Source organism: Eublepharis macularius, chromosome 9, assembly GCF_028583425.1.
Source record: "Eublepharis macularius isolate TG4126 chromosome 9, MPM_Emac_v1.0, whole genome shotgun sequence".
NCBI classification, from domain to species: Eukaryota; Metazoa; Chordata; class Lepidosauria; order Squamata; family Eublepharidae; genus Eublepharis; species Eublepharis macularius.
This window is the reverse complement of record NC_072798.1, coordinates 78,521,606-78,549,329: the sequence shown is the minus strand read 5'-3', so window position 1 is coordinate 78,549,329 and position 27,724 is coordinate 78,521,606. Positions and strand designations below refer to the sequence as shown.

At 43.3% G+C, this 27,724-nt stretch overlaps 1 protein-coding gene across 1 annotated transcript in view; it reads left to right on the top strand.

Annotated features, from left to right (window-relative positions):
• The window catches only part of CTTNBP2 (cortactin binding protein 2), a 126,574-nt gene that overhangs the window by 15,397 nt on the left and 83,453 nt on the right, over nucleotides 1-27,724 (top strand). The window contains 1 exon segment of the mRNA XM_054988126.1: nucleotides 25,343-25,567. Within this exon segment, the coding sequence (XP_054844101.1) occupies nucleotides 25,343-25,567 (225 nt within the window).

Genomic DNA, 27,724 nt, shown 5'->3' with positions numbered 1-27,724 from the left:
ATCCCTGAGGGTCCCCTGATTCCCAGGAACAACATGGGAGATCAAAAGTGGGAGTGGGGGAGACAGGAAAGCTATTTTGCACTGGTGAATGTGCCTTCTCTTAGGGGAAAATTTAATCTGGATCCAATTCGTGATTGACAAATGCCATCGCTGTTTTCAAAAGCAATGACAGGGCATAAAGGCCCTGATATTGCTGTGGTCATGCTTCACAGCTAGTGGCTTTGCTAGCCGTACAGCCCCATGCGCACCAAAAAATGTGTCCAACCTGTTCAGCAGGGCATGACTGACCATTACAGTGGAGATGCACATCCAGCACAAAAGCATAGTTCCAGCTGAATTTCTCTTCCTGGATTGTGGTATTTAATAACAGAAGCAAAATGTAACAAGAATCTTATTTCTGGGGCGATACTTTTTAAGGGATTCTTTTGTAATTGCTTGAAGCGTAACTGTTTGGAAATGGTCCAGGAAAACTATACCTGAATAACTACTTTTGTGTGGTTAGAAGCAATTTTTGTTTGGTTAAAAGTTAATGGGTAGAAATTAAGGTAAGTAAATCTTATATATACTAATAGCCAAGCGGCTCTGATGTGTGGATACTTAAATCTGGAGACTGGAGCCATGAATGGACAAGACAGATCTTCCTACACACCTGAGAAATGTCACAGGTTTGCAGAACAATCTGAAATCTAAAAGAAATACATCGGGGGGTTAAAAAAAACCAAAATGATTAAAGGAGCTCCTTTGGCTTTAACCAGATGCACTCTGGCTGTTGCTAGGCAACCAAGTAACAGGTCAGTATTCCAGACTTGGTTTCTGTCAGGAAAAGGCAGGGGAAGGGCGGCAGGGCCTTTTCCAAGGTTGTTTTTGCCTTTGAGAGGACTCATTGGGACCAGGCCCAGAAACAACCACTGGACAACTTGATACCACATGATTTGCATGACTCACCCAGGCCTGGCTGCTTGCTACTGCTCAACAGCAGCTAGGGTTGCCAGGTTCCGTTCCCCTCCCGGCGGGAGGGGGGGGTGACCTGGGTGTTTCATTGTGATGCTGTATTGAATAGACAGCTAATTTCCCATTCCAAATTTTCTCAATGGCTCAAATTATTTAATAGGGACCATAATAGAGCCTCTTATCTGGCTAATATTCTTCCTTGCAATCTCAGAAAAGCCTTCACTTTTCTCCGGTTCCAAATCATGTCAACAGTGATGTTGACTGGTCGTTATTGCAAAATACCTCAAACTTTCTGTTATTGCATCTGCAAATCCCAAGTTCCAGAAGACCTACCACATTATTTATTATTCTGTCCTTTATATGCTGAGCCTAGAACTAAATTTCTGGCAGAGTTGTTAAAGGATTTTAACTCTTCCCCAGTTACAGAGAAGCTGATTTTTCTCCTCTCAGATGCTGAACCATTCATTTCCTACAGATTATCACTCTTTGCAGTAGCAGCCAAAAAAAAATAATCGGGCCAGAGTTGTTTTTAGTAATGGTTTTATCTGATTAGTACCTTTCAGGTTGTTCATTTTAAACCCTGACATTTGTAATGGTGATCTATAATTTTATTAGATTATTTTATGCGTTATTGATTGTAAATGGCCTCTGGCTATAGACAATACAACTTTATTGTATTGTTGTATTATAGTGTAGTGGTTAGAGTTTCAGAGTAGGATGTGGGAGACCCTGGTTTGAATCACTACTCTGCTATGGAAGCTCACTGGGTGACTTTCATCCAGTCACACACTCTTAGCCTAGCCTCCCTCTCAGGGTTGTTGTGAGGACAATATAGAGGCAAGGAGAATGATGTGAGCTGCTTTGAGTCCCCATTTTGGAGAAAGACTGTATATAAATTAAGTAAATTTGTAAATATAGATGAAGATGGGGGACAGATAAAAGGTAAGTTGTTTAATGGGTCTGAAGGAAAGAAGGACATAGAGAAAGGTGAGCCTATGGGGGTTGCCAGGAGGAGGGATAGAGGGAATAGTTTGGGTAAGGGAATATAGGGAAAAGTGAAGTACCCCACACAAGTTCTTGCAGGTTCCCCACCATGCAACTGGGTTGGGCTCAGCACCATGCAACCGGACCGTAGGAGAGAAGCTGCCTGGGGTGGAAGGAAGAAAGGTAAAAACGAGATGGGCAAAGGCAGGTGGGAAGGAGAAAAGGAAGCAGGAATGGGGGAGAGGCTATGGGGAGAAAAGAAGGGAAAGAGGACAGGGTGCAGGAAGGGAACATGAAATGCACCCCACAAGTCCTTGAGGGTCCCATACTTATACTTCATAACTTTCCTTAGAGGTAATTATGCAGATACTAAAACCTAGTCTTGTTATCTCTTTAGAGATCAGTATCCAGGGGAATCTTTTCCTGAGTCCGTAGCCTGAAAAAAGAGAAGGAACTTTTCAGAAGTCAACCTTGAGTGTTCCCATACAGCTTAACTCTCAGCAGAGGGATGATTTGGTCCTCCCCAGATACATTGTGCTCCATATTTGGTTATGTTTCTTTGATAATGTGATACGTGTATAAGAGGGCATTAATGATCTGTAAGCATAAAAGGAACTGTATACATAAGGCATTGCATGTACGTAGTATGCTATCTTTGTACATACTAGCCTCTGGTTTTACAAGTTGCTTGCATTATATTTAACTGCAGATGTTGAATAAAGTAGAACTAAAATGCTTACAACTGCTCGACGTTAGGAAAGAAGGAATGTTTTTGAACTGCGTGCTTAGCAGCGGGAGTGGAATTAACAATGTAATCCTCAAAAGAGTTACATTCTTCTAAACCCACTGACTTCAATGGTTTTAGAAGGGTATGTTTACGATTACTCTGATAATATTGTATTAATTTTGCATATCGTTTGAAATGAGGATAGCCCATTATCATGTACCTCGCTTGCAAAAAAAAAATGACAGTCTCACCCATAGAGGAGATCAGGCTGTACAGGACAAAGGAGGAAGGGTCTTTGCATGTCTGATGCTAAGATCATACAGTAATTGCGGAACATCCTGGTTAGCTTTGCTCCACTGTATTGGGATGTCTGGTTAGTCCAAAAATGAAACCCCTTGCAGTAGTTGGGAGCACATGCATGAAACTGACTAAAGGTCAATGTCATATAGGTTGTTCTTGGCACAAGGCAAGACATTACTTGTTTACATAACTATGTCTTGAGAAAAGAAGCCCCCCAGTCTGGAATCTGAAATGTAAACCATAGTTTGCAGGAAGCCAGAGTTAAAGCTGCCGTAGTCCATTGTAGGATGGTTCACATTTTGCGAATCCTTCCTTGTCTTTTTGCTTGCAATAAGCAGGTCATTTCTTTAGAGCTGGGTAGTTCTTTAGAGAATAATCAGGACACTAAGGGAGCAATCCTGGGAGGGCTTACTCATAGGTAAGTTCCATGTTATTAAATGAGGTTTACTCCCAGGAAATTGTCTTTAGGATTTCACCCTCAGTTGCTTTGTTTGCTGGAGCATTAAAAAAAGACATTAGTGATTTTAATTTTAACAATTCAACAATCTTCCTGAAGGTGGTGAAAATTCCTAATTGGTTAGAACAGTACAGTGAGATTGAATTTGTCTCTTGGAAGTAAATAAGAAAAAACTGCATCGCATTCTCATCTTAAGACTGTATGCCGATATGTGCTGTGCTGTGCTAAAGTAATTCTTTGTGTTGTGATGCTACACTGGCGTAGCAGCTGGTTGATCCCATCAGTTCTTTTATTGGACGGGGTAGCACATTTTGGGGCTGTGGATTCATTAGCTGTTCATTAATGTGTAAACCAAAACCTGTAAGCAAGCCTCGTGCCATTCACTTGGAACAGAGCATTAAACAGGAGAGAGAATGGACAATTATTATTCTTTCTTAGCAAATATTGAAGAGCCTAGAGAAAGCCACCATAAACTTGCCGTTCCAGCGCGTACCATATCAACAAAATCATTAAGAGACATCACCAGATTCTGAAGGATTAAGAGGGAACTGTGTCCATATTTTTTTGCAAAAAGTAAGCAAATATTAAAAAGAAGCATTGTTAATATGGTAGCTTAAAGATCAAAATTGGGATGCTGGCAGACTCCATAAAATAGGTCGAGGTTATTCACAGCTAGAAACTATGTATTTTCTAGCCAACAGATTATTGTAAGTTTTGCTTATCACAAACTGTTAAAATTAAATTAAAATACCCTCCTGTGATCACCTTTTGGGAAGTGCTGCTTAACATATCTGAACTAATTGTATGCAAAGTTATAACTTTTCATCTTGGCTTGTTATATCCAGTCGTAGTGTGATCTATAGTATGCTTGCATAAAATGTCTTCTTAGTCCCTTTGAAGGATTTAGAGCTAAACTAGCTAATAAGTGAGTATAATCAAAAGGAGCCACCACAGTGCCAAATAATGCAAGACGCATTCTAGGCACAAAAAGGGATAACATAGCTAGTGTTCAAAGGATCCAGATGCGGAATCATAGCTAGGCAGGTTCCAGGAATAAAGGTAGCATAGCCGGGACTCATCAGTAATCTAGTTTGCATGGATGATAATGATAGAATGTTGTGCAAAGAGTCCTTAAACAACCGCATGGAAAGAAATACGACACTGGCTCTCCTGAGCACATTGTGAATACCCACGTGTGATAAGGCGAAGAGCTGTTGGATATTATCATTCTCAAAGAGGACAACCCAGTAACGGCCATTTTGAATGATTTGATCTCTGGCTGTGATTGCCGTTACTTTCTTCAGAACTTAAGATGCTTGTTTTAACCTTTAAGGCCTCAACTGAGTGGAATCCAGTGTATCTTAGAGAGATCCTAGGCAAAGTAGTTGATAATTTCATGTAACTCTCATTGGTCCTGCTAGTTGGTGCCAGTCTTATATGTGGGAACTATTTTCATATTTTCTCTAGAATGCCCTTTCTTAAGAATGTAAGAAGAGCCCTGCTGGATCAGACAGTGGTCCATCTAGTCTAGCATATTGTTTCACACAGCGGCCATGGAGGGCCATCAGACAGGGTATACGGGCCTTTCCCAGCTGCTGCCTCCTCTCACAGGTATTCAAATGCATAAACCTCTGCATATGGAGGCTCCCTTTAGTCACCATGGCTAGGCAGCTTCCTTGGAAGCTGCGCTTGAACTTACTGGCAGGGCAATAGGAACCAGGGGGAGATCTGCCAGTCAAGCTGCCAACAGCCACCCCCACTGATGCCCCCACTGTCCAGCCAGCAGCTCATCTGAGTTGAGGCTGGCCAGGCACCAGCCACCAAGCCAGTGGCTCAGGAGGCCTGGCCCATGCAAGGAGGCAAGCCTGGACCTCAGCGGCAGAGCTGCTGAGAGAACAGGACTGCCATAGAGGCCCAGGGTGGAGGCTCAGGGAGGTGGACAAGGGGAGGACCTGCCGGATCCTGACTGGGCTGTTCCTGCCCTCCCATCAGACTTCCTGTTCCTGTGATGGGCTGGGGTTGGCCTGCAGCTGGGTGCAGTCTCCCACAGTCTCCTTGAAGAGGGCCTGGTTGCAGGCCAATTAGAAGGTTGGCTGGCTGTATGAAGGCAGGGGCTCCAGAGAAAGAATGGAGTAAAATGACATACATGCTAGGGTTGCCAGCTCCATGTTGGAAAATTTTTGGAGATTTGGGAGGAAGAGCATGGAGAGGGCTGGGTTTGAGGAGGGGAGGGACCTCAGCAGGGTATATAATGCCCTTTAAAACTGCAATTTTCTTCAGGTGAACGGATCTTTGTCGCCTGGAGCTCAAATTCTGGGAGATTTCCAGCTACCACCTGGAGGTTGGCAAGCCTAATACACACATCCCTTTGAGGGCTTGCAGGACCTCCAGGAAAGAGACCCTACGGCTGAGGGCAGGAGGCCAGGGCCCAAACAGACAGAGTGGCACAATTGCTTTCTTTTAAGAGGAAGTGCGCTACTTTTTGCAGAAGGTTTGCCTGGTGATAATGAGACTATCACATTAGCTGGCTCTATATTATTGATTTGGCTTTATTGTTTTCTGCGTGGGTGTTTTGTGTATATATATATATATATTAATCACTGGAAAACCTCCACTCTTAATTTTACAAAACCATGGTCTGTGCGCCCTGAGTGGTGCCCCCTGAGTGGTGCATTTGTATGAAGGCACAGTTATCGGAGGGCACAGTTATTGGCTGGTGACGATTTAGGAGACCGTGGAGACTGCAATATATGCTTCCATGATAATGGCAGTTACTGCAGTCGGCCCAACACTGCAGTTATTCATGTATACTTACACTAAGAAAATGACCGGGTGCGTGCATGGTAGAAGACAAAGTATTCTCTGAACTGACTGTACGTTTGATGTGTAATAATTATAACACATGTCCACAGAGCAAGAAATGCCATTAGTACTAGGGTTCCCAGGTTCTTTTCCCCTCCTGGCAGGAGTGGGGGGACCCAGCATTTACCTTGTGCCTTGCCCATGATAATTTTCACACGTGCTTCCGGCCCTTGTGTGATGACTTCACATCTGGGAAGTGACATCATCTTGCTGGCCACAGGCACACTCTCACAGTTTGTGTGGGGCTAATTTTCACCCATTTGGTGCCAAAACTGACCCCAGCGAAGCATGGAAGCACACCCGTGGCTGACGTGACAACATCACTTCCTGAAGTGACATCATCGCACTTCAGGAAGTGACATCGTCACACTCCCCAGGAGCGCACACATTGCATGTGTTCTCGAGGTGCCTGATGGTGCCCTCCAGGGGGCTTGCCAGCTCCCACCGATCGCTGGCGGATCAGCAGAAGTTTGCACACCACTGGCAGGCACCTGGGTGCCCTAATTGGTACGTATCATTTCCCCACCCCCACCCCCCTCAAAAGCAAGTAACATACGCATTGCATGGAGAAGACTCGGGTTTGGTCCTTTGTACATCTGGCTGAAGAATCTCATAGAGCAGATGTTGCAAAGGCGTCTCTCGCCTGAGACTTGGAGAGTTGCTCCCGATCAGGGGAAATGATGCTAAGAGAGAGGGATCGATGGTCTGACTTTGTGTAAGACAGTTTCATATGTACATACCCAAAATGAGTTGGACTGTTTTTCATCTTGTCAAGTTTACATAAATCATTTTTCCCCACAGCAGCTGGATGTGTTGGTAATTGCAATTTCTCCTGCTTCAGTTGTTTGTAAAATGAAGCCCAAGTTATTAAAACTCAAGTCATGTGCGCAGCACAGGCTTTCACCAAAATAGCTCAAAGAGAGAACTGAGTTCTAAAAAAGGTTACGACCATCAGCTAGGGAAATTAATTCTAAATTTCTTGTTTGACTTCTGAAATTGAAAGCTCTCATCTGACGGTGCCTGTGGAATGTACCCAGGCATATTAGTCCACTGACCTTGGCTCAGCTCATTCAATAGCTGGAAACGAAACCAAGGACGTGGTGTAGTCTGGCAGTAAGTTTCCCATGCAGGCAATCAAAAGAATATGCTGGTCTCACCTTTTCGGATTCCTTTGATTGAAATTGGAGAGAGGTTTGCAAAGAACCCCATGTGGGAACATGAGTAGATTTTAATCTAGTTCTACTGAATACCATCAAACTGAAATCCTAGTTTGCTTCTAGCACTGATTCCGCAACCAAAAATATCATTGTAAATCAAGACTCGCCCCCAACTAGCTCTCCAGTCGTTCATAGATTCCAGAGGGATATGTGAATCACTGTGTCTTAGGAATTGTCTTCTAGAAACGTGCACACTGGGAGGGAAATAAGACTTGTAGCCCCTCTGCTAGACTGTCTCCGGACCCTTCAAACATAGCTTCTCTGCAAAAGCTCTTAGGCGTGGGGCCCTTCCACTCAGCTCACCTAGGCAATCACCTAAGGCATCAGAGATGGGAGGACTCCCAACAGCCCTGTCACCCTCGCCTTGACCATGGTGTTGGGGTCTGCTGCAGAAAGTAGCAGCCCCCTAGTCCCAGTCAGCAGCCTGCAAGGAGCCTGCTTCTTCCTTGCTTTCGGGGGCGGGGTGGGTGGAGACTGTCTTCTCCCCACCCCCATGGCATCGGGGTGAGAAGGACACAGAGGAGCTTCCCACCTCACCGCAGTGCAGCATGGGGCTGGTGGGGAGGGTCGGCAGCAGCTTCCAGCCTTGCCTGGGGTGGGGGGGAGGCGTAAGGAGTGTGAGCGATGGCTTCCCTGTAATGCGAGGTATGCATGGCAAAGTCATTCGCCTCCTAGGGTGCCAAGAATTCTTAGGCCAGCTCTGTTGAGGCACAGAAGAGCCTCTCAAGGTCACCAAGAAGTTGTAACCGGGAACTGCCAAGGTCATGGCCATCGCTCGTTAGGGTAGGCTGTGGCAATTGTCAGGGAGAGAAACATGCTATCAGCTTTCCCTGCTGTGTCCCTTTCAGCTCCTTTTATGTATACAACAAATTCGTGCATATAATGACATTCAACTGTAATATGCTATGGGCAGGACTGCCTTGTATATGTGGAGAGGGTCGTGTATACGATGGACAGGACTTGAAATTGGTAAGGTCTTTCTAAGCTCTCTCCATGGCCTTTCCCTACTAACTTTTCAGAAGCTATGGTTTTTCATTTGCCTATGGTAGTAGATTTGTTTTTCTCTTGTGCTACTTCAGGCTCATTCACTTGTTCGTCTTCCAACATTATATATACCCTCAAGTATCCGCAGTGTCCTTCTTCAACTCTCAGTATTGGACAAACGAGTCTGTCCCTTTGCAAAAGAATAAATAGATATAAATCTTATATCTAAAATCACAATCAGAAACTTGTGGGAGAACATTTTAATCTGCTAGGCCACTCCATCTCTGATGTAAGAGCAGCTGTTCTCAAGCAGAGAAACTTCAAAGGAAAATTACAATGCAAGATGGCTGAAATTGAGTTTATTTGCAAATTTGGAACAATGGAGGCCTCAGGGCTGAATTGGGACATAGGATTTTTCTTGTATTACAGATGCTAATTTTACACAATTCACACCCATGTTCTGTCAAGCTAATTGCAACCTGTATTATGGCCAGCTTCCTGACAATCTAATTTGCAATACCCCTCCCACCCTCTGCCTGGACTTTAAGACTCCTTCCTTTTTCCACTCCCTGTGTTTGAGGAATGGAGCTTTGACTCTTGAGAGCTCACATCCTGAAAATTGAGGTGGTCTTTAAGGTGCTACTGGACCCATCGATACTGTGGGGTGTACTGTTGTTCGTATTGCACAATGACATGTGAGCATGAATGGTATTTAAATGTGTAATTCTTCTCTGTGCAGAGCCCAAAGGGTGAATGTTTGCTTGTCCCAAGAAAGAACACAGAGAAGTCTGGATCTTCTAGTTACTCCAGCATTCCATTTTTCTCCCTCACTCTTCAACCTTTGACTACAAAAATTGTACCTTGAACTTTCATTTAACACACCAAATTCCCAAGTGCCCTTTTTAAGAACTGTTAAAAGATCCTTGCCTTCCCAAGCCTGTTGCCTTTGTGAATGCTGCTTACAAGCCATATCCCAAGAATATATTATTGAATGCCAGGCTGTCTATAGCAGACTTTGGACAGCACCTGCTGCAATTTAATCTGCCTTGTTGGCAGCCAAAATTCCCCATGAACTCTGCCTTTATTCCGCCCCCCCCCTTCAAACTCATATCTACTATTTGGCAAAAGTTATGCAACAAGATGTAGAACTCCTGCCACACACGTTTTTGTATTTTTTCCCTCCAAGGTCATTGCCATCTATCTGCCTGTCATTTTATACTAGTAAATAACCCCCACCGTGGATACTTGCTTAAACTCTCCAGTGAGTTTCCTCTGTAATCACTGTGTACAAACAGGTAGAATGTGCAGCTTAAACCCAGCAATTGCCTCGTAGATCAGCAAACACAAGGGAAACACAATGGCTATGATCCAGTCAAAGATAAGCATTTGTCGGGGGAGTCCTAAGTAGAGTTACACCCTTCCAAGCCCTTTGAACTCAGTTGTCTTAGAAGAATGTAACTCTGCTTAGCAATGCACTAACAGTTGTTAATGGGAGGGTTAAGCATGCGCTTAACTCCCCAGTGAAATAATTAAACTCACCATTGTTTAACTTGGGCTGGGTTGTCCTTTATATGCACCTGTTATACAGACCATTGTTTGCATCTTAGAGATCCATATTTCTCTGTAAGATGTAAGGAATGCTATTAGCCGTTAACTTATTCACCCAGTACGCTTTGTTGATGATATTACCCCAAAATGTATAAAATTAGATACTAAGATAGAGCGGGCTGGATTATATACTTTCTTTCTGCTTGGGTTAGTGTGTTTCTTTGGCATCCCATGTCATTGTCAGGGGTCTGGCATGGGAGAAATGTACCAGTGGAACAAAAGTATAGGGTCCCCTGTTTTTTTCTTTAATTTTAATATGATCCCAGAGTTATTTGTGGCCCGTGTTTGTTAACTTTCTTTCAAAAGCAGCTGATCGGAATCTAGACACAATCCTAGGATTTGAATCTCAACCTGTATGTGACTTCTGCTGAATTCCTATTTCTGATGCTACTCACTGTGCCACAGAAACCATAATTTCAGAGATTCCCCGACCCGTCCATCAGAGGGTCTTTTCAGAGAAAGCAAAGGGGCTGCTGTGAAAGGGGGAACAGGAAAGTCACATTTGGTGAGTTGAGCTCCATGCTTGGCTTCATGAATTCAAGCCCCTATATTAAATTTGTGTTATTCCTATGCACTAACAATCAAAGAAACAACAAATACACCTATGTCAACACATGCTGAAAATGCATTTGTGAACAAAAATGAATGAGCTATCAGAGATATAGTTATTTCAAGGTTAAAATATTACATAGAATATATTTATAATCTATCAGGAGAGAAAAGTTTCTGAAGTGTCATAATGGGGGATTAGCAGTTCTCAGGAATCTTTGGGTTTAAGGCTTCACTGGCTTCCGGAAGTGTGGGGTATCCAGTCCATACTCACTGCGAGAAAAGGATTCAATAAAATGCATGGCTGATGGTGGAAGGAACTTTAGGGATGGAGAAACCCTCCTTTTGTACAGCATTGTCTTTGGAATGCACTTAGGATTTGAAAATGCCTTTGTAGTCTGATTGATTATTTATTTATTAGAATAATTATTCTCTTCCTTTCTATTTAAAGATAAATATGCAAGGTGGCTTACCATGTCAAAATCCACAAAACAGCTAAAAGCAAATAGCTGCCCTTTAAAAGTTACCAGGCCTGAGATCAGTGCCAGTGGCCTAAGGGCTGAGCAGAAGTCTCCCACCACCACTTTCTGAAACCTGCCTTCCAGAAAGGACCGATGCTAGCAGAGGACCAGTCAAGCCCTTCTTTGCCAGGTGGTTTAAAAGCATGCCATGACTGATGGTACCGAAAGCTACTGAGAAGTCCAAGAGAGCCAATAGGGACACGTTCCTTCTATTGTGAGCGGACAGCATCCATCACGTTGGGTAAAAGCTGAACTGTAATGGATTAAGATAATCAGTTTCCTCCAGAAATTCCTGGTTCTACATGACCACCACCTTCTCCAAAACTTGCTAAAAGGGGATAGATTCAGTACTAGCCTACAGTTACTTAAGTCAGCCACATCCAGGCTAATTTTATTTTTAGTAAAAGACTCAAAACTGCCTCTTTTAAAAAATGAAGGAACGGACCCTTCTGTGAAGGACACATTGATGAGATTAGTGATCCACTGATAAGGTTTGTCATCTAGATCTCCTTGCAGATTTAATTAAAGCATAAGGAACAAGGATCCAGAAAACGCAGTAGATGTTAGGGGTGTGCAGCAAAAAAAAAAAGAGGCTGAATTAAACTCTGGTATTTGGAAATACCATAAATATTCAATATTTCTGAAATCCAGGTCAGAGTCTCAGTTTAAACTGGGAATACTGACTATATTGAGCCATTATTCCCTATGGAGAAAACTATCCAGGGACTTTGCAGGGAACCTACTCCTGCCTGTTCACTAAAGACCCCCAAAGATTCAGGAAGATTGGACCCAGAGGTCCAGTTGTGTGCGCCCTGAACAAGGTGCCCCCAGCCACTCTGCATTGTTTCCTATCAAGGAAACATTTCCAAGGCTTTCCAGACAAAGAAGCCTTAAGTGAAGGGACTACCCCTGGCCAAAAGCCACTTCCCAATGCAAGTCCCAATGCAAGGTGCACCAACAAAGCTCGCCAGAACCAAAATCAATCAGAACCAAACCGAAGCAAGGGGACCAACATCACACCAGAGAACCCCACCAGAATCAACGTCAAACCAGAAAATCACACGAGAACCGAAGCAAAGGGAACCAACATTACACCAGAGAATCCCAGCAGAACCATGTCAAAATAGAAAATCCCACCAGAACTAATGTCAACCAAGAGAATCTCAGCATAACCAAACTGAAGCAAGGAAGGACAGTGTTACAGGCCCAACAGAACCAGTGTCACTCAAAGAACCCAGGCAGGCAGGACCCAGGGTTAATGCAAGCACAATAGAACCATGTCAAGGGGGTAAGGAATGAGGTATAGTGAACAATTAAGCTCTGATTGGTGTAAGCATTTATGTGTATGGTTTACTGCAGCAGAAGCAAGGCTGAAATAATTCTGGCAGTTCAGCTCCTGAAATGTCAGGCACACATGTAAAAGTCTCTGCTTTGGAGGAATGCACATAAATTACTCATGGTTTATTTTCAGTACTCTTAGTAGTGTAGTTCTAAATTACAACCCCCCCCCCCCTCCCAATGACACTGAAGTAGCTCCAAGTATTGCTCCAAGCAGCATTTGCATTTCAGGGAGAACAATGTAATTGCAGCACTGAGGGTCTGACTACATCTCACAGCTGAATGTCAAACTTTGCCGCTTTCCCTGATATGAATTATAAACAGTGGAGTGCGGGCGTTTTCAAGCCAGATCAGCAGCGTGGTACAGTAGATAATACAATGGTCACTTTTTCAGATAGGCTCCTTTGTGTTTAAATAACCCCATGATGGGTAGACATTTTCCAGATGCTGCTTTCCTTGACATGAAAACACAGTGATTGTCAAAGGGATCTGCCTGTCATGCTACTGGTATAGAAATGCCCTGTTGGGGAGAAAACACAATGAACAGAGGCACGATTTGGAGCATGGGAGATGGAGACATAAATCTTGATTTGGCTGGGAAGCTCACGAGATGGCCTTTGTCAAGCCCGACCTACACAGCAGAGATGCTGGCAGGGATAAAGGAGTTAGGTAATATGCTGTGATGGGAATTCAGAAGCCTTTTGGAGATGCAGCTTTACAACACCACACTTCTTTGATACTGCGCTTTCAGTGTCCTACAGCTGTTGTACACAACCAGATTATCTTGTTCACCCAAGAAAATCTAGTTGTCAATGATTGCCAGCAGGGCCGGACTGGGCAGCTAAACCCCTTTCCTAGTTCATCCCCCTCACTTGATGAAGTGTCAGAGTACTTCTGGCAGCCGGTAGGTAGGACAAGATCAAGGCTGGGCTATGCATCACCTGCCTCTACCACCACTAGCACGCTCACCCGCCCGGTTGTCTCCTGACGGCAGTGCAGGAGCATCCTGGCCAGGCTGCTCATCTCCCAGCTGGCCTGGTGGCAGCAGCTAACACAGGAACTTAGGAGACCTGCACTCTCCCCCCTCCCCAGCCACTGGTCCACCGGGATTTTTCATAATGGGCAAAATGGCAATGCATGGATGCAACCAAGACTAGAAAGCAGGAGCGCTGGCAAGACTGGAGAAGAATTCAGAGCACAAAACAGATGAGGAGAAGGAGTTGCACGTGTTACAGAGTGAGAAGAAACCTAGGACCAAAAATGAGGATGCTTAAGGCAGGGTGGCTGTCAAAGAGCTCTTCGTAGCCCCTGAGTGCTTCTTTTTTTCAGGGTTTGCTGGAATGCTAATATAGACAAAATGATGGCAGTCTTAGCCTGGGTTTATTCGGAGTCAGCAGAACAACATTGTTTTCCTCATCTTTCCCTGAGTCATTGGTATTGGGCAGTGAAGCCTGCCTGCAGCCCATTTCTGCCGTTTTCCTGATGCATTCTTGGACTGCAGGCAAAGAAACGGAGTGCCAGGAGCTGAGTCTTGGTGCAATAGCTCACCCTTAAAAACCACTGGCTCACGCAGTTCTCTGTTGAATCAAATCAGGGGGGTTACCTTGAGGCAGCAGGTGCCTGAATAATATCTCTTACTTTTAGTTGCTTCCTCGTAGGATTGCCAGGTCCCTCAGACTTGAAACGGGAGAATGGGTGGGTTTGGGGGAGCGTGACAGGAGGGCTTACCTCGGGCGCTCTGGAGCACTTTATTATCATGACATGAATGATATCATTCCCAGTGTGATGCAGAAGCAAAGGGTCACTTGTGGGGCCTATTTAAAATCAGCCTCAAACTCTAGATTTTATCAAATCGACCCTGTACACGACTCATCACGTCTGCATCCCACCGGGAATGACGTCATTTCCAGCACGACGAGGAAGTGGTCTGGAGCTCACGGGAGTGCACTGTGGGGCTCCGAGATCCATTCCTGTGCCTTTCCCTCCATCCGCCAGGTGTGAGGCAGTGGGGGGCAGAGGCTGGGAGCGGGGGATCCCCCACCCTCAGCAGAGGAATGGGATCCCTACTTCCTCAGCTGTCTGTATTCTCTGCTAAAAGAAACTGCTTGAATATTGAGGTCAGAAGTGCTTAGTTCAGTGGAGTAAGATTTTATGAAGAAACCAGACTGTAAAATCTAGTCAGGTGGGAAACACTTAGTAGATTCCAATATAATTGACTTTCTGGAATTAGGCCGAGTGTTGTTGGCCAAGACCCATACCAGAACTTGCCATATCGTGTTGTTAACCAGGCTCTTCATAATTTGAGGAGTTGCCATATCCTCCCAGGCATATTCTCATGTTGCTGTTAACCATTCTATCCCCTAAGGATCTGCTTCCCCAGTGGTTGTAGGATGGACAGGAACTAAAATAAACTATGCACATTGGTGCAGTTTTATAAAAAGCATTTCAAAGGCAAATGTAGTGGACTTTTAAAACTGACTTCTCTGTAATGAAAGCGTTTGAATCCAGTTTCCCTCTTTATATATAAACAGCTTCATCCTCTTTTATTTGGAAAGACCAAAAAGGATTGTGGGTGCTGTAAAGTCAAAGCCTTGGTTTGACTTAATACTGTGAAGAACAATAAAAGCTGCTAATTACATAGCAGCACTTTCAAAATGCTTTAACTTGAAACCTGTAAAATCCACAGCACCATAATGTGTGCTTGATAGCTGAAATACTTCTGGGATGTAAAGATTAAACAGTCCCTCATTTCCTGCTCAAAGGATGGACAGTTCTTCTCTATTTACCCGCCCCCCTCCATTTTATGCATCTGAAGATTCTAAACTGATTTACCAATGTGCCTTGCAAATATCTCCACACAAATTATTAGTCCACATTGTTTTGTTAGGTGACCAGGCAGCAATGAATGTCATGTTATATGTCCCAGCTTGTATCTAGTTTCTGTCTTTGACACAGTAGACCATGCGATCCTGTTGAGGTGTCTAGAGACAGAAGTGAGCATCAAAGTATGTGCCTTGGACTGGTTTAAATTGTTTCTCATGGACCAGACTCAAAGGGTTGCTGTCAGAGAGTAGCTGTCTCCAGAATGGGAGCTATTTTGTAGGGTTCTGCAGGGCACAATCTTATCTCCCATATTATTCAACCTCTACATAAAGCATTTAGGAGAACTCATTCGCAGCTATGGAGTTGAATGTCATCAATATGCAGGTGACACCCAACTCTTTATCTCACTATCTGGGCCCCACAAGATTCAATAGAAATCTTGGATCACTGCCTGACAGCTGTGGTGAAATGGCTGAAAACGAACAAATTGAAATTAAACCCACACAAGACGGAAGTGATACTTGTTGGGAAGTCAAAGATCATGAACATTGTACTCCCCACTTTTGATGGAGTTCGTCTGATCCTTGCGGACTCAGTTAAGAGCATAGGGATTATACTGGATCCAGCGCTATTACTAGAAATACAAGTTAAGGCAGCGGGCTCGCAGCATCCTCCACCTCCTCCCATGAGAAGCGGGAAGGCCGTTTTGGCCTCTTCCACTGCTGCGTGGGCCTGCAGGGTGGCGGAGGAAGCCAAAAGATGGCCTCCCCGCCCCTCAAATGGCCACTGTGGCCATTTGAGGGGCGGGAAGGCCATATTTTGGCTTCCTCCATCGATGAAAATGGCCTCCCTGCCCCTCAAATGGCTGCTGCAGGATACCGCAGGCCTGCAGGGCAAGGTAAGTGTGGGGCTGGAGCTGGGGTTTGGGCAGTTTAAAGGGCCCTGCTGCTTGTAAGCGACAGGTACCTTTAAACTATCAGCTGGCAGGCAGTGAGGGGGGATCCCCCCCCGCCGCCTGCCAGCTTCTAGTTTAAAGGGACCTGCCACTTACAAGGCAGGAAAGGGCCCTTTAAACTGTCAAATGCCCATTTCCCTGCTGCTGCTAAGCGGCCAGAAAGGAGCATTTAAACCCCACGAACCACGAACTGGTTCGTAAACTTGCCCCAGTTTGTAGTTCCTGGTTCGTGAAAACCCACGAACCACGAACCTCACAGTTTGGTTTTTTTGTGGTTCATGCCCATCTCTAGTTAAGACATTTGTGATGTTCAGCAGAACTGTCTTTTGTTTGGCAGACTGAGAGCTTGTTTGGAGCAGTGGTCAAGAGTGGCAGACTCTAATCTGGAGAGCTGGGTTTGATTCCCCACCCTTCCTCTTAAAGCCAGCCTAGGTGACCTGGGGTCAATCACAGCTCTCTCAGATCTCTTTCATCCCCACCCACCTCACAGGGTGATTGTCATGAGGATAATAATAACATAGTCGGTAAACTGCTCTGGCATTAAGTTGTCTTGAAGAGTGGTATATAAATCAAATGTTATTGTTAAAATGTCAAATTCTCTTTTCCCTCACTCACATGGAGTTCCTGTTCACTATCTGGAATCCCATTTACATTTTATCAGTCAAAAATGTTTAGATTATTGATTTGCAATATTCTTCAGCAACTTCTACAAACATCAGATTGCTCCTCTTTTCAGCTAAGCTTTGAAATGTTCGGAAACAATCTGCATACGTCTTTGTATTTGTACTAGCACCCTAAATTTTAAGTAATATTCACCGGCTAAGGTTCGGCTGGATCAGAGGATGCAGTTTCATTTTTATAGCTTCAGATTTACATACAGACTTATTTTTTACTTCCCTCTGAATGAGGCACATTAATCCTTTGAAAGAAAAACCCACTGCCCAGGGCCCACACTTCAGCATGCATGCACACAAAGCTCAGTACAAGCAGGGGGATTTTTGTTCTTTTCATAACTGGGGAATGTTACTTGTGTATGGCAAGAGCAGTCCTTGCCACATAAATGGGTGATGCAGATCCTTTTGCTTAGCGTATTGGAACGTGACAGAACTTTGGAACTTAGCTCAAGTTTATATGTTTGCAGCCACAGATGGCATTGTGCCAGCAACTTTGAACCTACCACAGAGAGTAAAAATACCGTGTTGTATTTGGAAAGGGAAGGCAGGGGGAATCACCCATGGTTATCTCAAGTTACTATTTGAAGAAACCTCTCAAGTAAAAGGAATATTAAAATATTAAAAGCATATCTCCGGTTAGCCTTAGTAATCCTGAGTTTTTTAAACAAATCCATTGGAATAGAAGAGTTTTCCATGAGAACCTCAATTCCAGCTAATTCCAGCTAAATCTGCAATAAAGTCATAATTGTATATTTGTACCTATAGTCTGTTGCCATGGAAATGTGATAAAACATATTCATCTCTTCAGCTTCAGAGAAGTCTCTGATAGGGAAGGGGGGAGTGCTTAAAATTTGTTTGCAGAATTTCCTTCTTAATGCTTTTGAAATGAGAGAAAAATACTCTCTCAAGTAAGCAATTATGAAGGACCTAGGCTACTGACAAGAACTTTAAAATAAAATATCCTTAATCATATTGGTTTATGTAATCAGATTATATGCATGGCATGGCTAATGTCTTTGGAATGTGGCACTTTGCTCCATGATCATTTTGATTTAAGTAGCCAGGAAGTAATGAAATCTGTGGCTGGCTTCTCAGACACACCAGCCAGGTTTTTCAAATATCCGATGGTAAGTGTCTGGCACCACAACCCCACTCCTCTGAAGTCGATATTGGCTTCAGTCCTATCCAGGACAAATGTCTTAAGATACAACTGCAGGACTTGATGTACTTTGGTTCTCTTCAAAAATCATGGGGTGTGCTGCATTCCCCTCTCCCGTGACGGAATATGCATGGTACTCATGGAAAACTTCAGGCTGGAATGCAAAATCTGCATGGATTTTATAGAAAAGATCTGTGAGCAGGAACCAACAAGAGTCTGGTAAACTCTTGTGGCAAAATCAATGTTCTTTTCTGAAATAATGTTTCACAGATGTATGTCTGCATTGTTTGTGTGTTATCTGCCATCAAGTAGCCTCCGGCTATCCTATGAATGAAATACCTCCAAAAACATCTCATCATTAACAAACTCACTTAGATCCTGCAAACTGGAGGACGTGGCTTCTTTTATTGAATCAAGCCATCTCGTTTTAGGACTTCCTCTTTTCCTACTGCCTTCCAGTTTTCCTAGCATGATTGTCTTTTCTAGTGAGTCTTGTCTTCTCATTGCATGACCGAAGTACAATAGCCTCAGTTTTGTCATTTTAGCTTCTAGGGAGAATTCAGGCTTGATTTGATCTAGAACCCACTTATTGGTCTTTTGAGTCGTCCATGGTATCCACAGAACTCTCCTCCCGCACCACATTTCAAATGAATCAATTTTCTTCCTGTCAGCTTTCTTCATTGTCCAATTTTCATATCCATTCATAGTAACGGGGAATACCATTATTTGGATTATCTTAATCCTTGTCCACGGAGAGACATCTTTATCTTTAAGAATCTTTTCTAGTTCCCTCACAGCTGCACTTCCAAGTCTCAGTCTTCTTCTGATTTCTTGGTTGCAGTTTCTCTTTTGGTTGATGATTGAGCCAAGAAATCGAAAATCTTGAACAATTTCAGTTTCTTTATTGTCAGCTTTAAAATTGTGTAATTCCTCAGTAATTCCTCAATTCAATTTTTCTTCTTGATATTCAGCTGTAATCCTACTTTGGTGCTTTCTCTAACTTTCATCAGTAGTCATTTCAAGCCTTCGCTATTTTCTGCCAGTAATGTGATATCGTCTGCATATCTTAAATTGTTAATGTTCCTTCCACCAATTTTCATTCCAACTTCTATTAGATCTAATCCAAATTTCCTTATTTTATGCTCTGTATAGAGGTTGAACATGTAGGGAGATAATATGCATCCTCGTCTGATACCTTTGTCATTTGGAAACCATTCTGTTTCCCCATATTCTGTCCTAACTCTAGCCTCCTGTCCAGAGTACAGGTTGCGAATCAAAACAGTCAGATGTTGCGGCAGTTTCATTTCTTTAAACACTATCCTATAGCTTTTCATGATCCACACAGTCTATAAAACAGGCTGATTTTCTTCTAAAATTCCCTGGTATGTTCCATTAGCCATCGTAAATTTGCAAAGTGATCTCTAGTGCTTCTTCCTTTTCTGAATCCAGCTTGAACACCTGGCATTTCTTGTTCCATATATGGTAAGTGACTTTGCTGTAGAATTCTGAGCATCACTTTACTTGCATGGGAAATTAAAGTGATATTCCGAGAGTTGCTGCACTCTTTGGTTTCCCCCTTTTCTGGAACTGGAGTGTAGACTGATTATTTCCAATCTGTGGGCCATTGTTTTGTTTTTGATATGCAAATACTCATATTTTTCTATTATATGAGCAGACTTTTACAACATTTGGAAATGAAGATGGGGCTAAAGGAGCCAGCTTTGGCAACTGTGACATTCAGACTATTAAGAACATATACATTTTCCTTATACCAAGTCGGATGCTTGGTCTGTCTAGCTCAGTGTTGTCTATTCAGACTGGCAGGTACAGAGAGAAAAGGACCTTTCCCAGCTCCTGCTTTCTGAGATTTTTCAAGTGGAGATAGCAGGTATTGAACTTGAGTCCTTCTGCATGTAAACTTAGATGCTCTCCCACCGAGTCATAGCACTTACCTGACGTTGCTATGCTCCCAACTAGGGGTGTGCGCTTCAGGTATCCGATTCAGAAAGCTTCAGGATTTCTGAATCGGGGCCAGCATGCTGGCCCTGATTTGGAAATCCCAAAGCAAAGCTTTCTGAAGCATTCATAATGCTTCGGGAAGCTTTGGGGCCTCCAGGGATTAAGTTTAAAGGGCTCTTTCGCAAGTGGCAAGGCCCTTTAAACTTACCCATTTCCCACCCTTACCTCACCATCCCCACTTCTCCCCACCCCCACTTACCGCTGGAGGAGGCAGCCTCCCTCCTGCCTGCTGGCCTCCAGCAGTGGCGGCAGCCCTCTCTGCTGGCAAGCTGTGACAGCCGTGGCAATGGCAGCAGGGAAGGCCCTCTCTGCTGGCCGGTCGCAACGGCCACAGCTGCACAATGGCAGCGCCAGGGAAGGCCCTCTTTGCCAGCTGGCCGCAGCTGCATGGCAACGGCGGCAGGGAAGGCCTTCCCCACCGGCCAGTTGGCCAGCATGGTATTGGGCCACTCCAGCCTTCCTCCTGACCAGGTAAGCGGGGTGGGGGCTGGGGTTTAAAGGTGGGGTGGGAGTTTAAGGGTGGTGGCGGGCCTCCCTCTCCCCCCTTTCCATCATTTCAGTATGCTCCAAATCTTTCCGGAGCATACCAAAGCGACTTGGAAACCCAAATCCGAAGTAGCATGCCGCTTCAAATTTCAGGGCTTTTTCCGAAGCTTTTTCCCGCTTCGGGTTCACACCCCTACTCCCAACGTCTGCTTGTAAGTTTGGGGGAAGGTTTATGGTCTGGGGTCCCCAAGTGGCTTATAACGTTCTACTCTCCTCCATTGGGACAAGTTGGAGATGGTTCCTCAGATCTATTATCAGTGAATGAAAAGTTTAGCTATATTCGTTATTTTATTTACTTCATTTATACTCCATATTTCTCTTCAGTGGGGACCCAGAGCTGCTTACATTGTGTTTCTCCCCTCTATCCTCAAATCAACCCCATGAGGCAGGTTAAGCTGAGAGAGTGTGAGCAGTCCAAAGTCACCCAGCTAGCTTCCATGGAAGAATGAGGATTCAAACCTGGGTGTCTCAGATCCTAATCAAACTTCTGTGCCACACTTGCTTGCTATGAAATAGTGGAACAGACTGGCAGGGATCCTGTAGGGGCTGAATTAATTAGGCAATTCCTTTTATCTGCATCTGTTCTCTATGAGTGGCTGTTGGTGGTCTCATTCTAAATGCAGTAGAAAATATGAATTCTTGAACTTCTTTAACAAAAGCCTATGTAAATCGTCACTGACATTCTTCCCAAATGCCCTAATTTGTATAGCATATGAGCCAAGTATGCATTTATGAAACTATAAATGTCGTGTCCTTTTGAAACATGGTGCTGTTCATACTATCTTATGAGTGTTCCGTTGAGAAGCTTGGTGTTAAAATTTACACGCTCTAGTTGTGAGAAAAGTTTTAGAGTATAGCAACAGCAGGTGTCCGTGAGTCATGAAACTGGAGTTCTCTAGAATCCAGCCGAAAGTATCCTAGCTATAGAAAGACAAAATAAACATGTTTCCTCCAGAAATGTTCTCTAGCTATTTGTAGAAGTGATAGTTAAGGAAACTTCCACTGACTTCTAATCTTGTGTGCTGGTCTTGAAGGGAAACAGTGAGTTTGGCTTTAAAAAGGAGGAACAGTTGAGTCTTATATTTAAAAAATGAGACATTTTTTAAAATGGCCATTTTCACATTGCTTACCAGCCACGGAACATCACGCCGAATTCCCGAAATGACAGTGTCTTCCTGGCACGATTTCGCACGAGAACTACTGTTCTTGCACAAAATCACACCAGGAAGACACTGCCGTCCCGGGAGCTCGGCGTGATGTTCCATGTCCGGTAAGCAGTGTGAAAACGGCCAGTGTGTCTTTTCCGTCTTCCCGTTCATTTCTTTATGCCAAAGCGCTCTGCTAACTTCTTGAAATCGGACGCACTTTCCCTCTCCATCTGTCAGATAATAATATATGACATGACTTTTTTTTAATTTCAAGGAAAAATTAAATTTTCTACCATATGTTAGGTGATAAAATCCTGCAGAGTACTGTAAAAATGTGCTAGTTCCATTTCTATATACAGAAGCCAGTTATGAAGTCTTTTTTAATTTAAGGTCATGCCCAGATAAAAGCTTCCCGTGCTTCTGGTTTATCCCTGATGTATCCAACTGGGAATGTGTGAGGCAATCGGGAAAATGGATATCTTTACTCCCCTAGTTACTCAAACACTTGCCACAGAAAGCCATGTTTTCAACTGCACAGCCCACATATGTTGCTGTTAGCAGTGGGGGTCCTGTCTTGTTCCAGCTATACCAAAAGGTCACAGGGTAAAGGTTGGGGAGAGGAAATCAACCCAAAGTAGAGGGTGACTAGCAGCAGGGTAGAGATTGTTGATAGCCATATCAAAAAGAGTCCAATAGCACCTTTAAGACTAACCAACTTTATCGTAGCATAAGCTCTCGAGAATCACAGTTCTCTTCGTCAGATGCATCTGACGAAGAGAACTGTGATTCTCGAAAGCTTATGCTACAGTAAAGTTGGTTAGTCTTAAAGATGCTACTGGACTCTTTTTGATTTTGCTACTACAGACTAACACGGCTAACTCCTCTGGATTGATAGCCATATTGGTCCAAAGCAGAATCCTAACACAAAAGCCTTCTCATACCTTTTTTCAGGACCAACCATGATAAACACAAAACAGTATGCAAGCTTTCAAGTTCTCCAGAAGTTTTTATCGGTATCCATGTATAAAAGGGTTGGGGAGGGGGAAGGAAGATGCTTCAGGCTAAGTCCACATGTCTGCACTGTGCGCTAAATGTGAGCCATTCTTGAATAGAGTGGGTGGGTCTGGTCTGATGGTGCACCTCCGTCCTTCTGGGAAGTAAAAGAAGGAGAAATGCAAACCTCCTATTGAAAATGTAAAGATCAGCAATTGATCAAATGTCTCTTGAAAGGCCAAGAGTGGGGAGTGGGGGGTGACCACCATTATATAAACAAAAAAAAATTAAGCTAGGTAAAAAGTCAGTGGAAGTCAAATTGGATAATTCTACCTATTAGGGGGCAAGGAATCCTGTATATGCATCTGGTCAAGATCAGGTATCGCAGGCTGTGTAGAAACGGAACCTTCAAAGTCCAAATTCTGGCTGAGTTCTCACATCTCCAGTAGGGTTTGATGCCTGCTAGAGACCCCTTCCTCATCTGAAGTTGCAATGAATGGAAGAGGAGGTGCTTGGATTTACAGCTTGGTACTCTGTTGCTATTGAATGGGCTATTTAGGCTTTGCACTTACTCTCCTGGTTCTTTCTAAAATAATGAGTGCTTCCCTTCAGCATCCAGCATATTTTTTAAAGATATTTTCTTTTGGGGCTTCAGTAATCGTATGCATTTTCCGTCTTGCGAAGGAAAAAAAAAAGCCATCCCACATTTCTTAAAATATTGAAGATTTTCACACTTACTCATCATTCTTGCCCCCATTTTGTGAAGCTGTCTATTTATTAGAGTTCTTTTTTAAAGCACATTTCTATTCTTGAGCCGTGATTCACTCTTTATCTGGAAGTATATTTGTTTTTTATTTGGCGAGTGGGCAAAAACCTTCGTGACAATGAGAGAAACTTTGACTCTCTAGTCATTCACAAACTAATTGAATAGAAGAGGGCATCTATTTTAGCTGAAGGTCTAGAACAGGTATACAATCTGTTGAGACAGCTTACTCTTCTAGACACCACATTGTTGTTCTTCATTACCAAAGAACTCTGAGCAATGTACTTTGCTTACCCAGGGAAGCTAATTTCCAGAGATGTGTTTGGATAGTTTGCATGGTGATTCAGCAACAGTGATTGACCCTTCTTTGTTATTTGCAGAATGCCTGATTAAAGCAGGGGAAAAAATGTGCAAGATGACCTTTACTTGCAGATTGGTTTTCCATATTAGTCACTAATTTCTTAGCAATTAATTCCATTCATCTTAAATGAATGCTGAGGAATAAATGTAATAAGTAAGCTCCAAGTGAAGACTGTTGTTGTTATTTTGTTAGTTATGTTATTGTTGTTATAAGTAATTCTAAGATTGACATATTAAACATCATATGATCTATCCAGTAGGATCATACTTAGAGCAATAGTAGTAAAGTCTACAGTTTATCATACTTACAGCAGCTGTAGTAAAGTTTATCATTACACCCTATCCCTTTACTGAAGTATCTCTTTGAGACATGTTCCTCCTGATATTACGCCTATCTTACAAAAGCCCTCTTGAATAATTCAGTTTTGCATAGTTTACGGAAGAGATGGTGAAGCTGCCTCAAGGGCACGAGCGATGCCTGAACTGCTGTTCAGTTTCTTATGTATCCCTGTGATTTCAGGTACAAAGCAAGGTGGAAAATGGGATATATTTAGCTGAGAGGCCTACTGTGAATTCTTTTTTTAACAAAATTGTGTGTCTTCACTCTTTGTCATTGAGCATTGCTTCAGCTTTCCTGTCCAATCAGCAACAGAATGTAGTCCTATATTTTGCAAATATGAAATAATTCACTATGAGTACAGTTATATATTATATTATGGTTATGGTTTACACAATCCTAACTTAAGTGCCTCTTATTTTTGAACTTTATTTCCCTCTATCGGTTTTGTTAATGTTGGAATGGTAAACATGAATTCTGACAACTGAGATGCTTCCCCCCCCCCCCCCTGATTTTCTAGTTCAGGAAAAATTGGTAACCTACATACATAATTTGTGGGGAAGAAGCTGTAAAAATGTGAATCAAGTTAAAATGTTTGTATTTACTCTTATTTTCCTCATGTAAGAGGAATATATCGGGAAAGAGGAATGAGAAGCAGAATAAAATCAACAGTGTGATGGCAGCTGCCGCTGAAACGTTTTTAAAAAATCTGCACAGCAGATCAGCTCTCTAGGGGCCAATCAGAAGTCCTGCTGTAGAAAGCTCCCATCTGGCCCTGCTCACTTTCTAAATATACTTGAGCACCAGGAAAAGTGTTGGTGGGCTCAGTGATGCCCACGGCGCCACGTTGAGGACCCCGTTCTAGAAGAACAGAGATTTCATTTAGACGGGTCATGAAATAACAGTGTTCCTTATCCCATGTATTCTTAGAAATACTGAAATTTAGTTGCAGTCTGTTTACATAAGTGTTACTATTTATTTCCTTAGTGTTCTAGGTGTACAGCTGTTGTGAGCTGATGTACCCCTTTCTTGACACCTAATTGCTTGTTTCGTTCTTCTGTCTCTAGGCACGGAGGAAGGAGATTTTTATTCAGGAACGGTATGGGAGATTTAATCTTAGTGACCCATTTCTGGCTCTGCAGAGAGACTATGAGGCAGGTGCTGGTGAAAAAGACAAGAAATCCATCTGTACCAACCCACTTTCCGTCTTAGAAGCTGTTATGGCTCACTGCAGAAAAATGCAAGAAAGAATGGCCGCTCAGTTGGTTGCTGCAGAAAACAGACAAAAGAAGGTACTATATTGATTCAGTATGGTTTTTTTTTCTAGCCACTTGCTGCATTTTTTAAATAATTTACTTTCTTCTGCTTTTATTTCTTACATGGTTGATAGTATGCAGTCAGGATGCTCCAGCAACATTTTATTCTATTTATTTTGCTTAGAAAAATCTATATTCCAAAGTTGCGCTTTGGCGAGGAGATTTCTCTTTAAAAGAGTTGATGTCTGTATGAAAGCCTTTCTCCCAATGCTAGTGTTTCTATGTTCAGATGTCATACAGCAGAGATGAAGGGTAGTAAAATATCTCAAGAGCTGTTCATATAATATTATAAGGCTTGGGATTTTACCTGTGGCGTAGGGAGAGATCAAAAACAGGCTTTGGGCTCATTTGTTGTCTTCCAACCTCTCTCATTCCACCCTCACTGCTGAAGAAAAATAAAGGCACCACAGAGGAGATCTTGAATTCAGATAAATGTGGCATATCCCAGGTCATATATTCACATGTCTTCATGGTATGGGAAGAGGGGAGATCCATGACAAGGAAGTACATAAGCCTTGGTTTACTCAGCTTTGTTGAGCCTGTGGGCACTTGGGAATTATGAACACAAGTAATAGACACCATCACAAAATGGCTGCCACGAGTGGTGTGCCAGCCACAAAAATGTTGGAAAGTTCCAATCCAAGCATCCTGCTGAGAGAGGCAGATGTTTCTGAGTGGATGCTCCCTGCAGACACAAACCATCCTGAAGTATCTCCTGCACCGAGGAGGCAGAGTAAAACCAGAATTGGTGCTTTGCTTTGAGGGAAGAGGATGAGGCACTAGAAAACACACTGGAGGTTGCCATGGTGTCCAGGAGCACCATGTTAGGAATCTGGTCCTGATCTCTCCTTGGGTACAGTCCTGAAGTCAACGTATTGTTGTTTTGATGAACTGAAAGCCTTCAACCCAGAAACAACATCTGAGTTCAGAGAGAATCTGAAGATGCAATTTTTCCAAACCTGCTTAGAGCATACCTTTACTACAGGCTAAGAACTAACAATAACACAGTGTGTCCAATATAGCTTCTGTTGGCTGACAACTCAACGTAATTAGATCGGTTGCATGACACCTGAAACCAGACTTTCGTTGGACTTTATTTACATATATTTTGCCAAGTAATTAAAGGCAAGCATGTTTCATACACTGATTCATGCACTTGCAGACAGATGCATTACAGTACTATTAGGAATCCTTGGCTATTAAAGAGTCACCTCTTAATCGGTTCACCTGGGTCAGCAAGAGAGCATGCACATCATTTCAATTGGTTTTGTTAGCAATTCTAGGAGCGACAGATTATGATCTTGCAGGAAGCAGTCTCACCGAGTTTCCAGGATTTTATATGGCTCGATAGGATAATGTTGGGGTAAAAGCAGGTGTGACAGGAACCTTGGATAGGCAAATCAGGATGGTGTTCGATGTATTGTCGAAGGCTTTCACGGCCGGAGAACGATGGTTGTTGTGGGTTTTCCGGGCTGTATTGCCGTGGTCTTGGCATTGTAGTTCCTGACGTTTCGCCAGCAGCTGTGGCTGGCATCTTCAGAGGTGTAGCACCAAAAGACAGAGATCTCTCACACTGAGAGATCTCTGTCTTTTGGTGCTACACCTCTGAAGATGCCAGCCACAGCTGCTGGCGAAACGTCAGGAACTACAATGCCAAGACCACGGCAATACAGCCCGGAAAACCCACAACAACCATAAATCAGGATGGGTTGGAGATAACCAGACATGCAGGCAATACCAGGAGCAGAATCCAAGATGGACTCACCAATCTATGATCCGGACAGGCAGAAGCAAAACGAGAGCCAGTCTATAACAGTCAAGGTGATAGAGCAAGGAGATGGAAAGGCAGGTAATACAAGGCTCACTCCAGTGTAAGGAAAACCATTACTACTTGATGACATAAAAAGCTCGAGGAAATAGCTTTTCTACTAACTTCACAGAAGCTCTTTCCTGTTTCATTTAGCATAGTCTCCTTTCAACAACCCTTTTCAGTACCTGACTTCAGGCACCATGAAGGCAGCTTGAAGGAAGACACCAATTAGTGAATGACCTTAAAATTAATTTCATATTTTATTCTTTATTTTATTGAGTTTTGAAATGTATACCCTTCCATTCAGCCCCAGTTTATAAAAC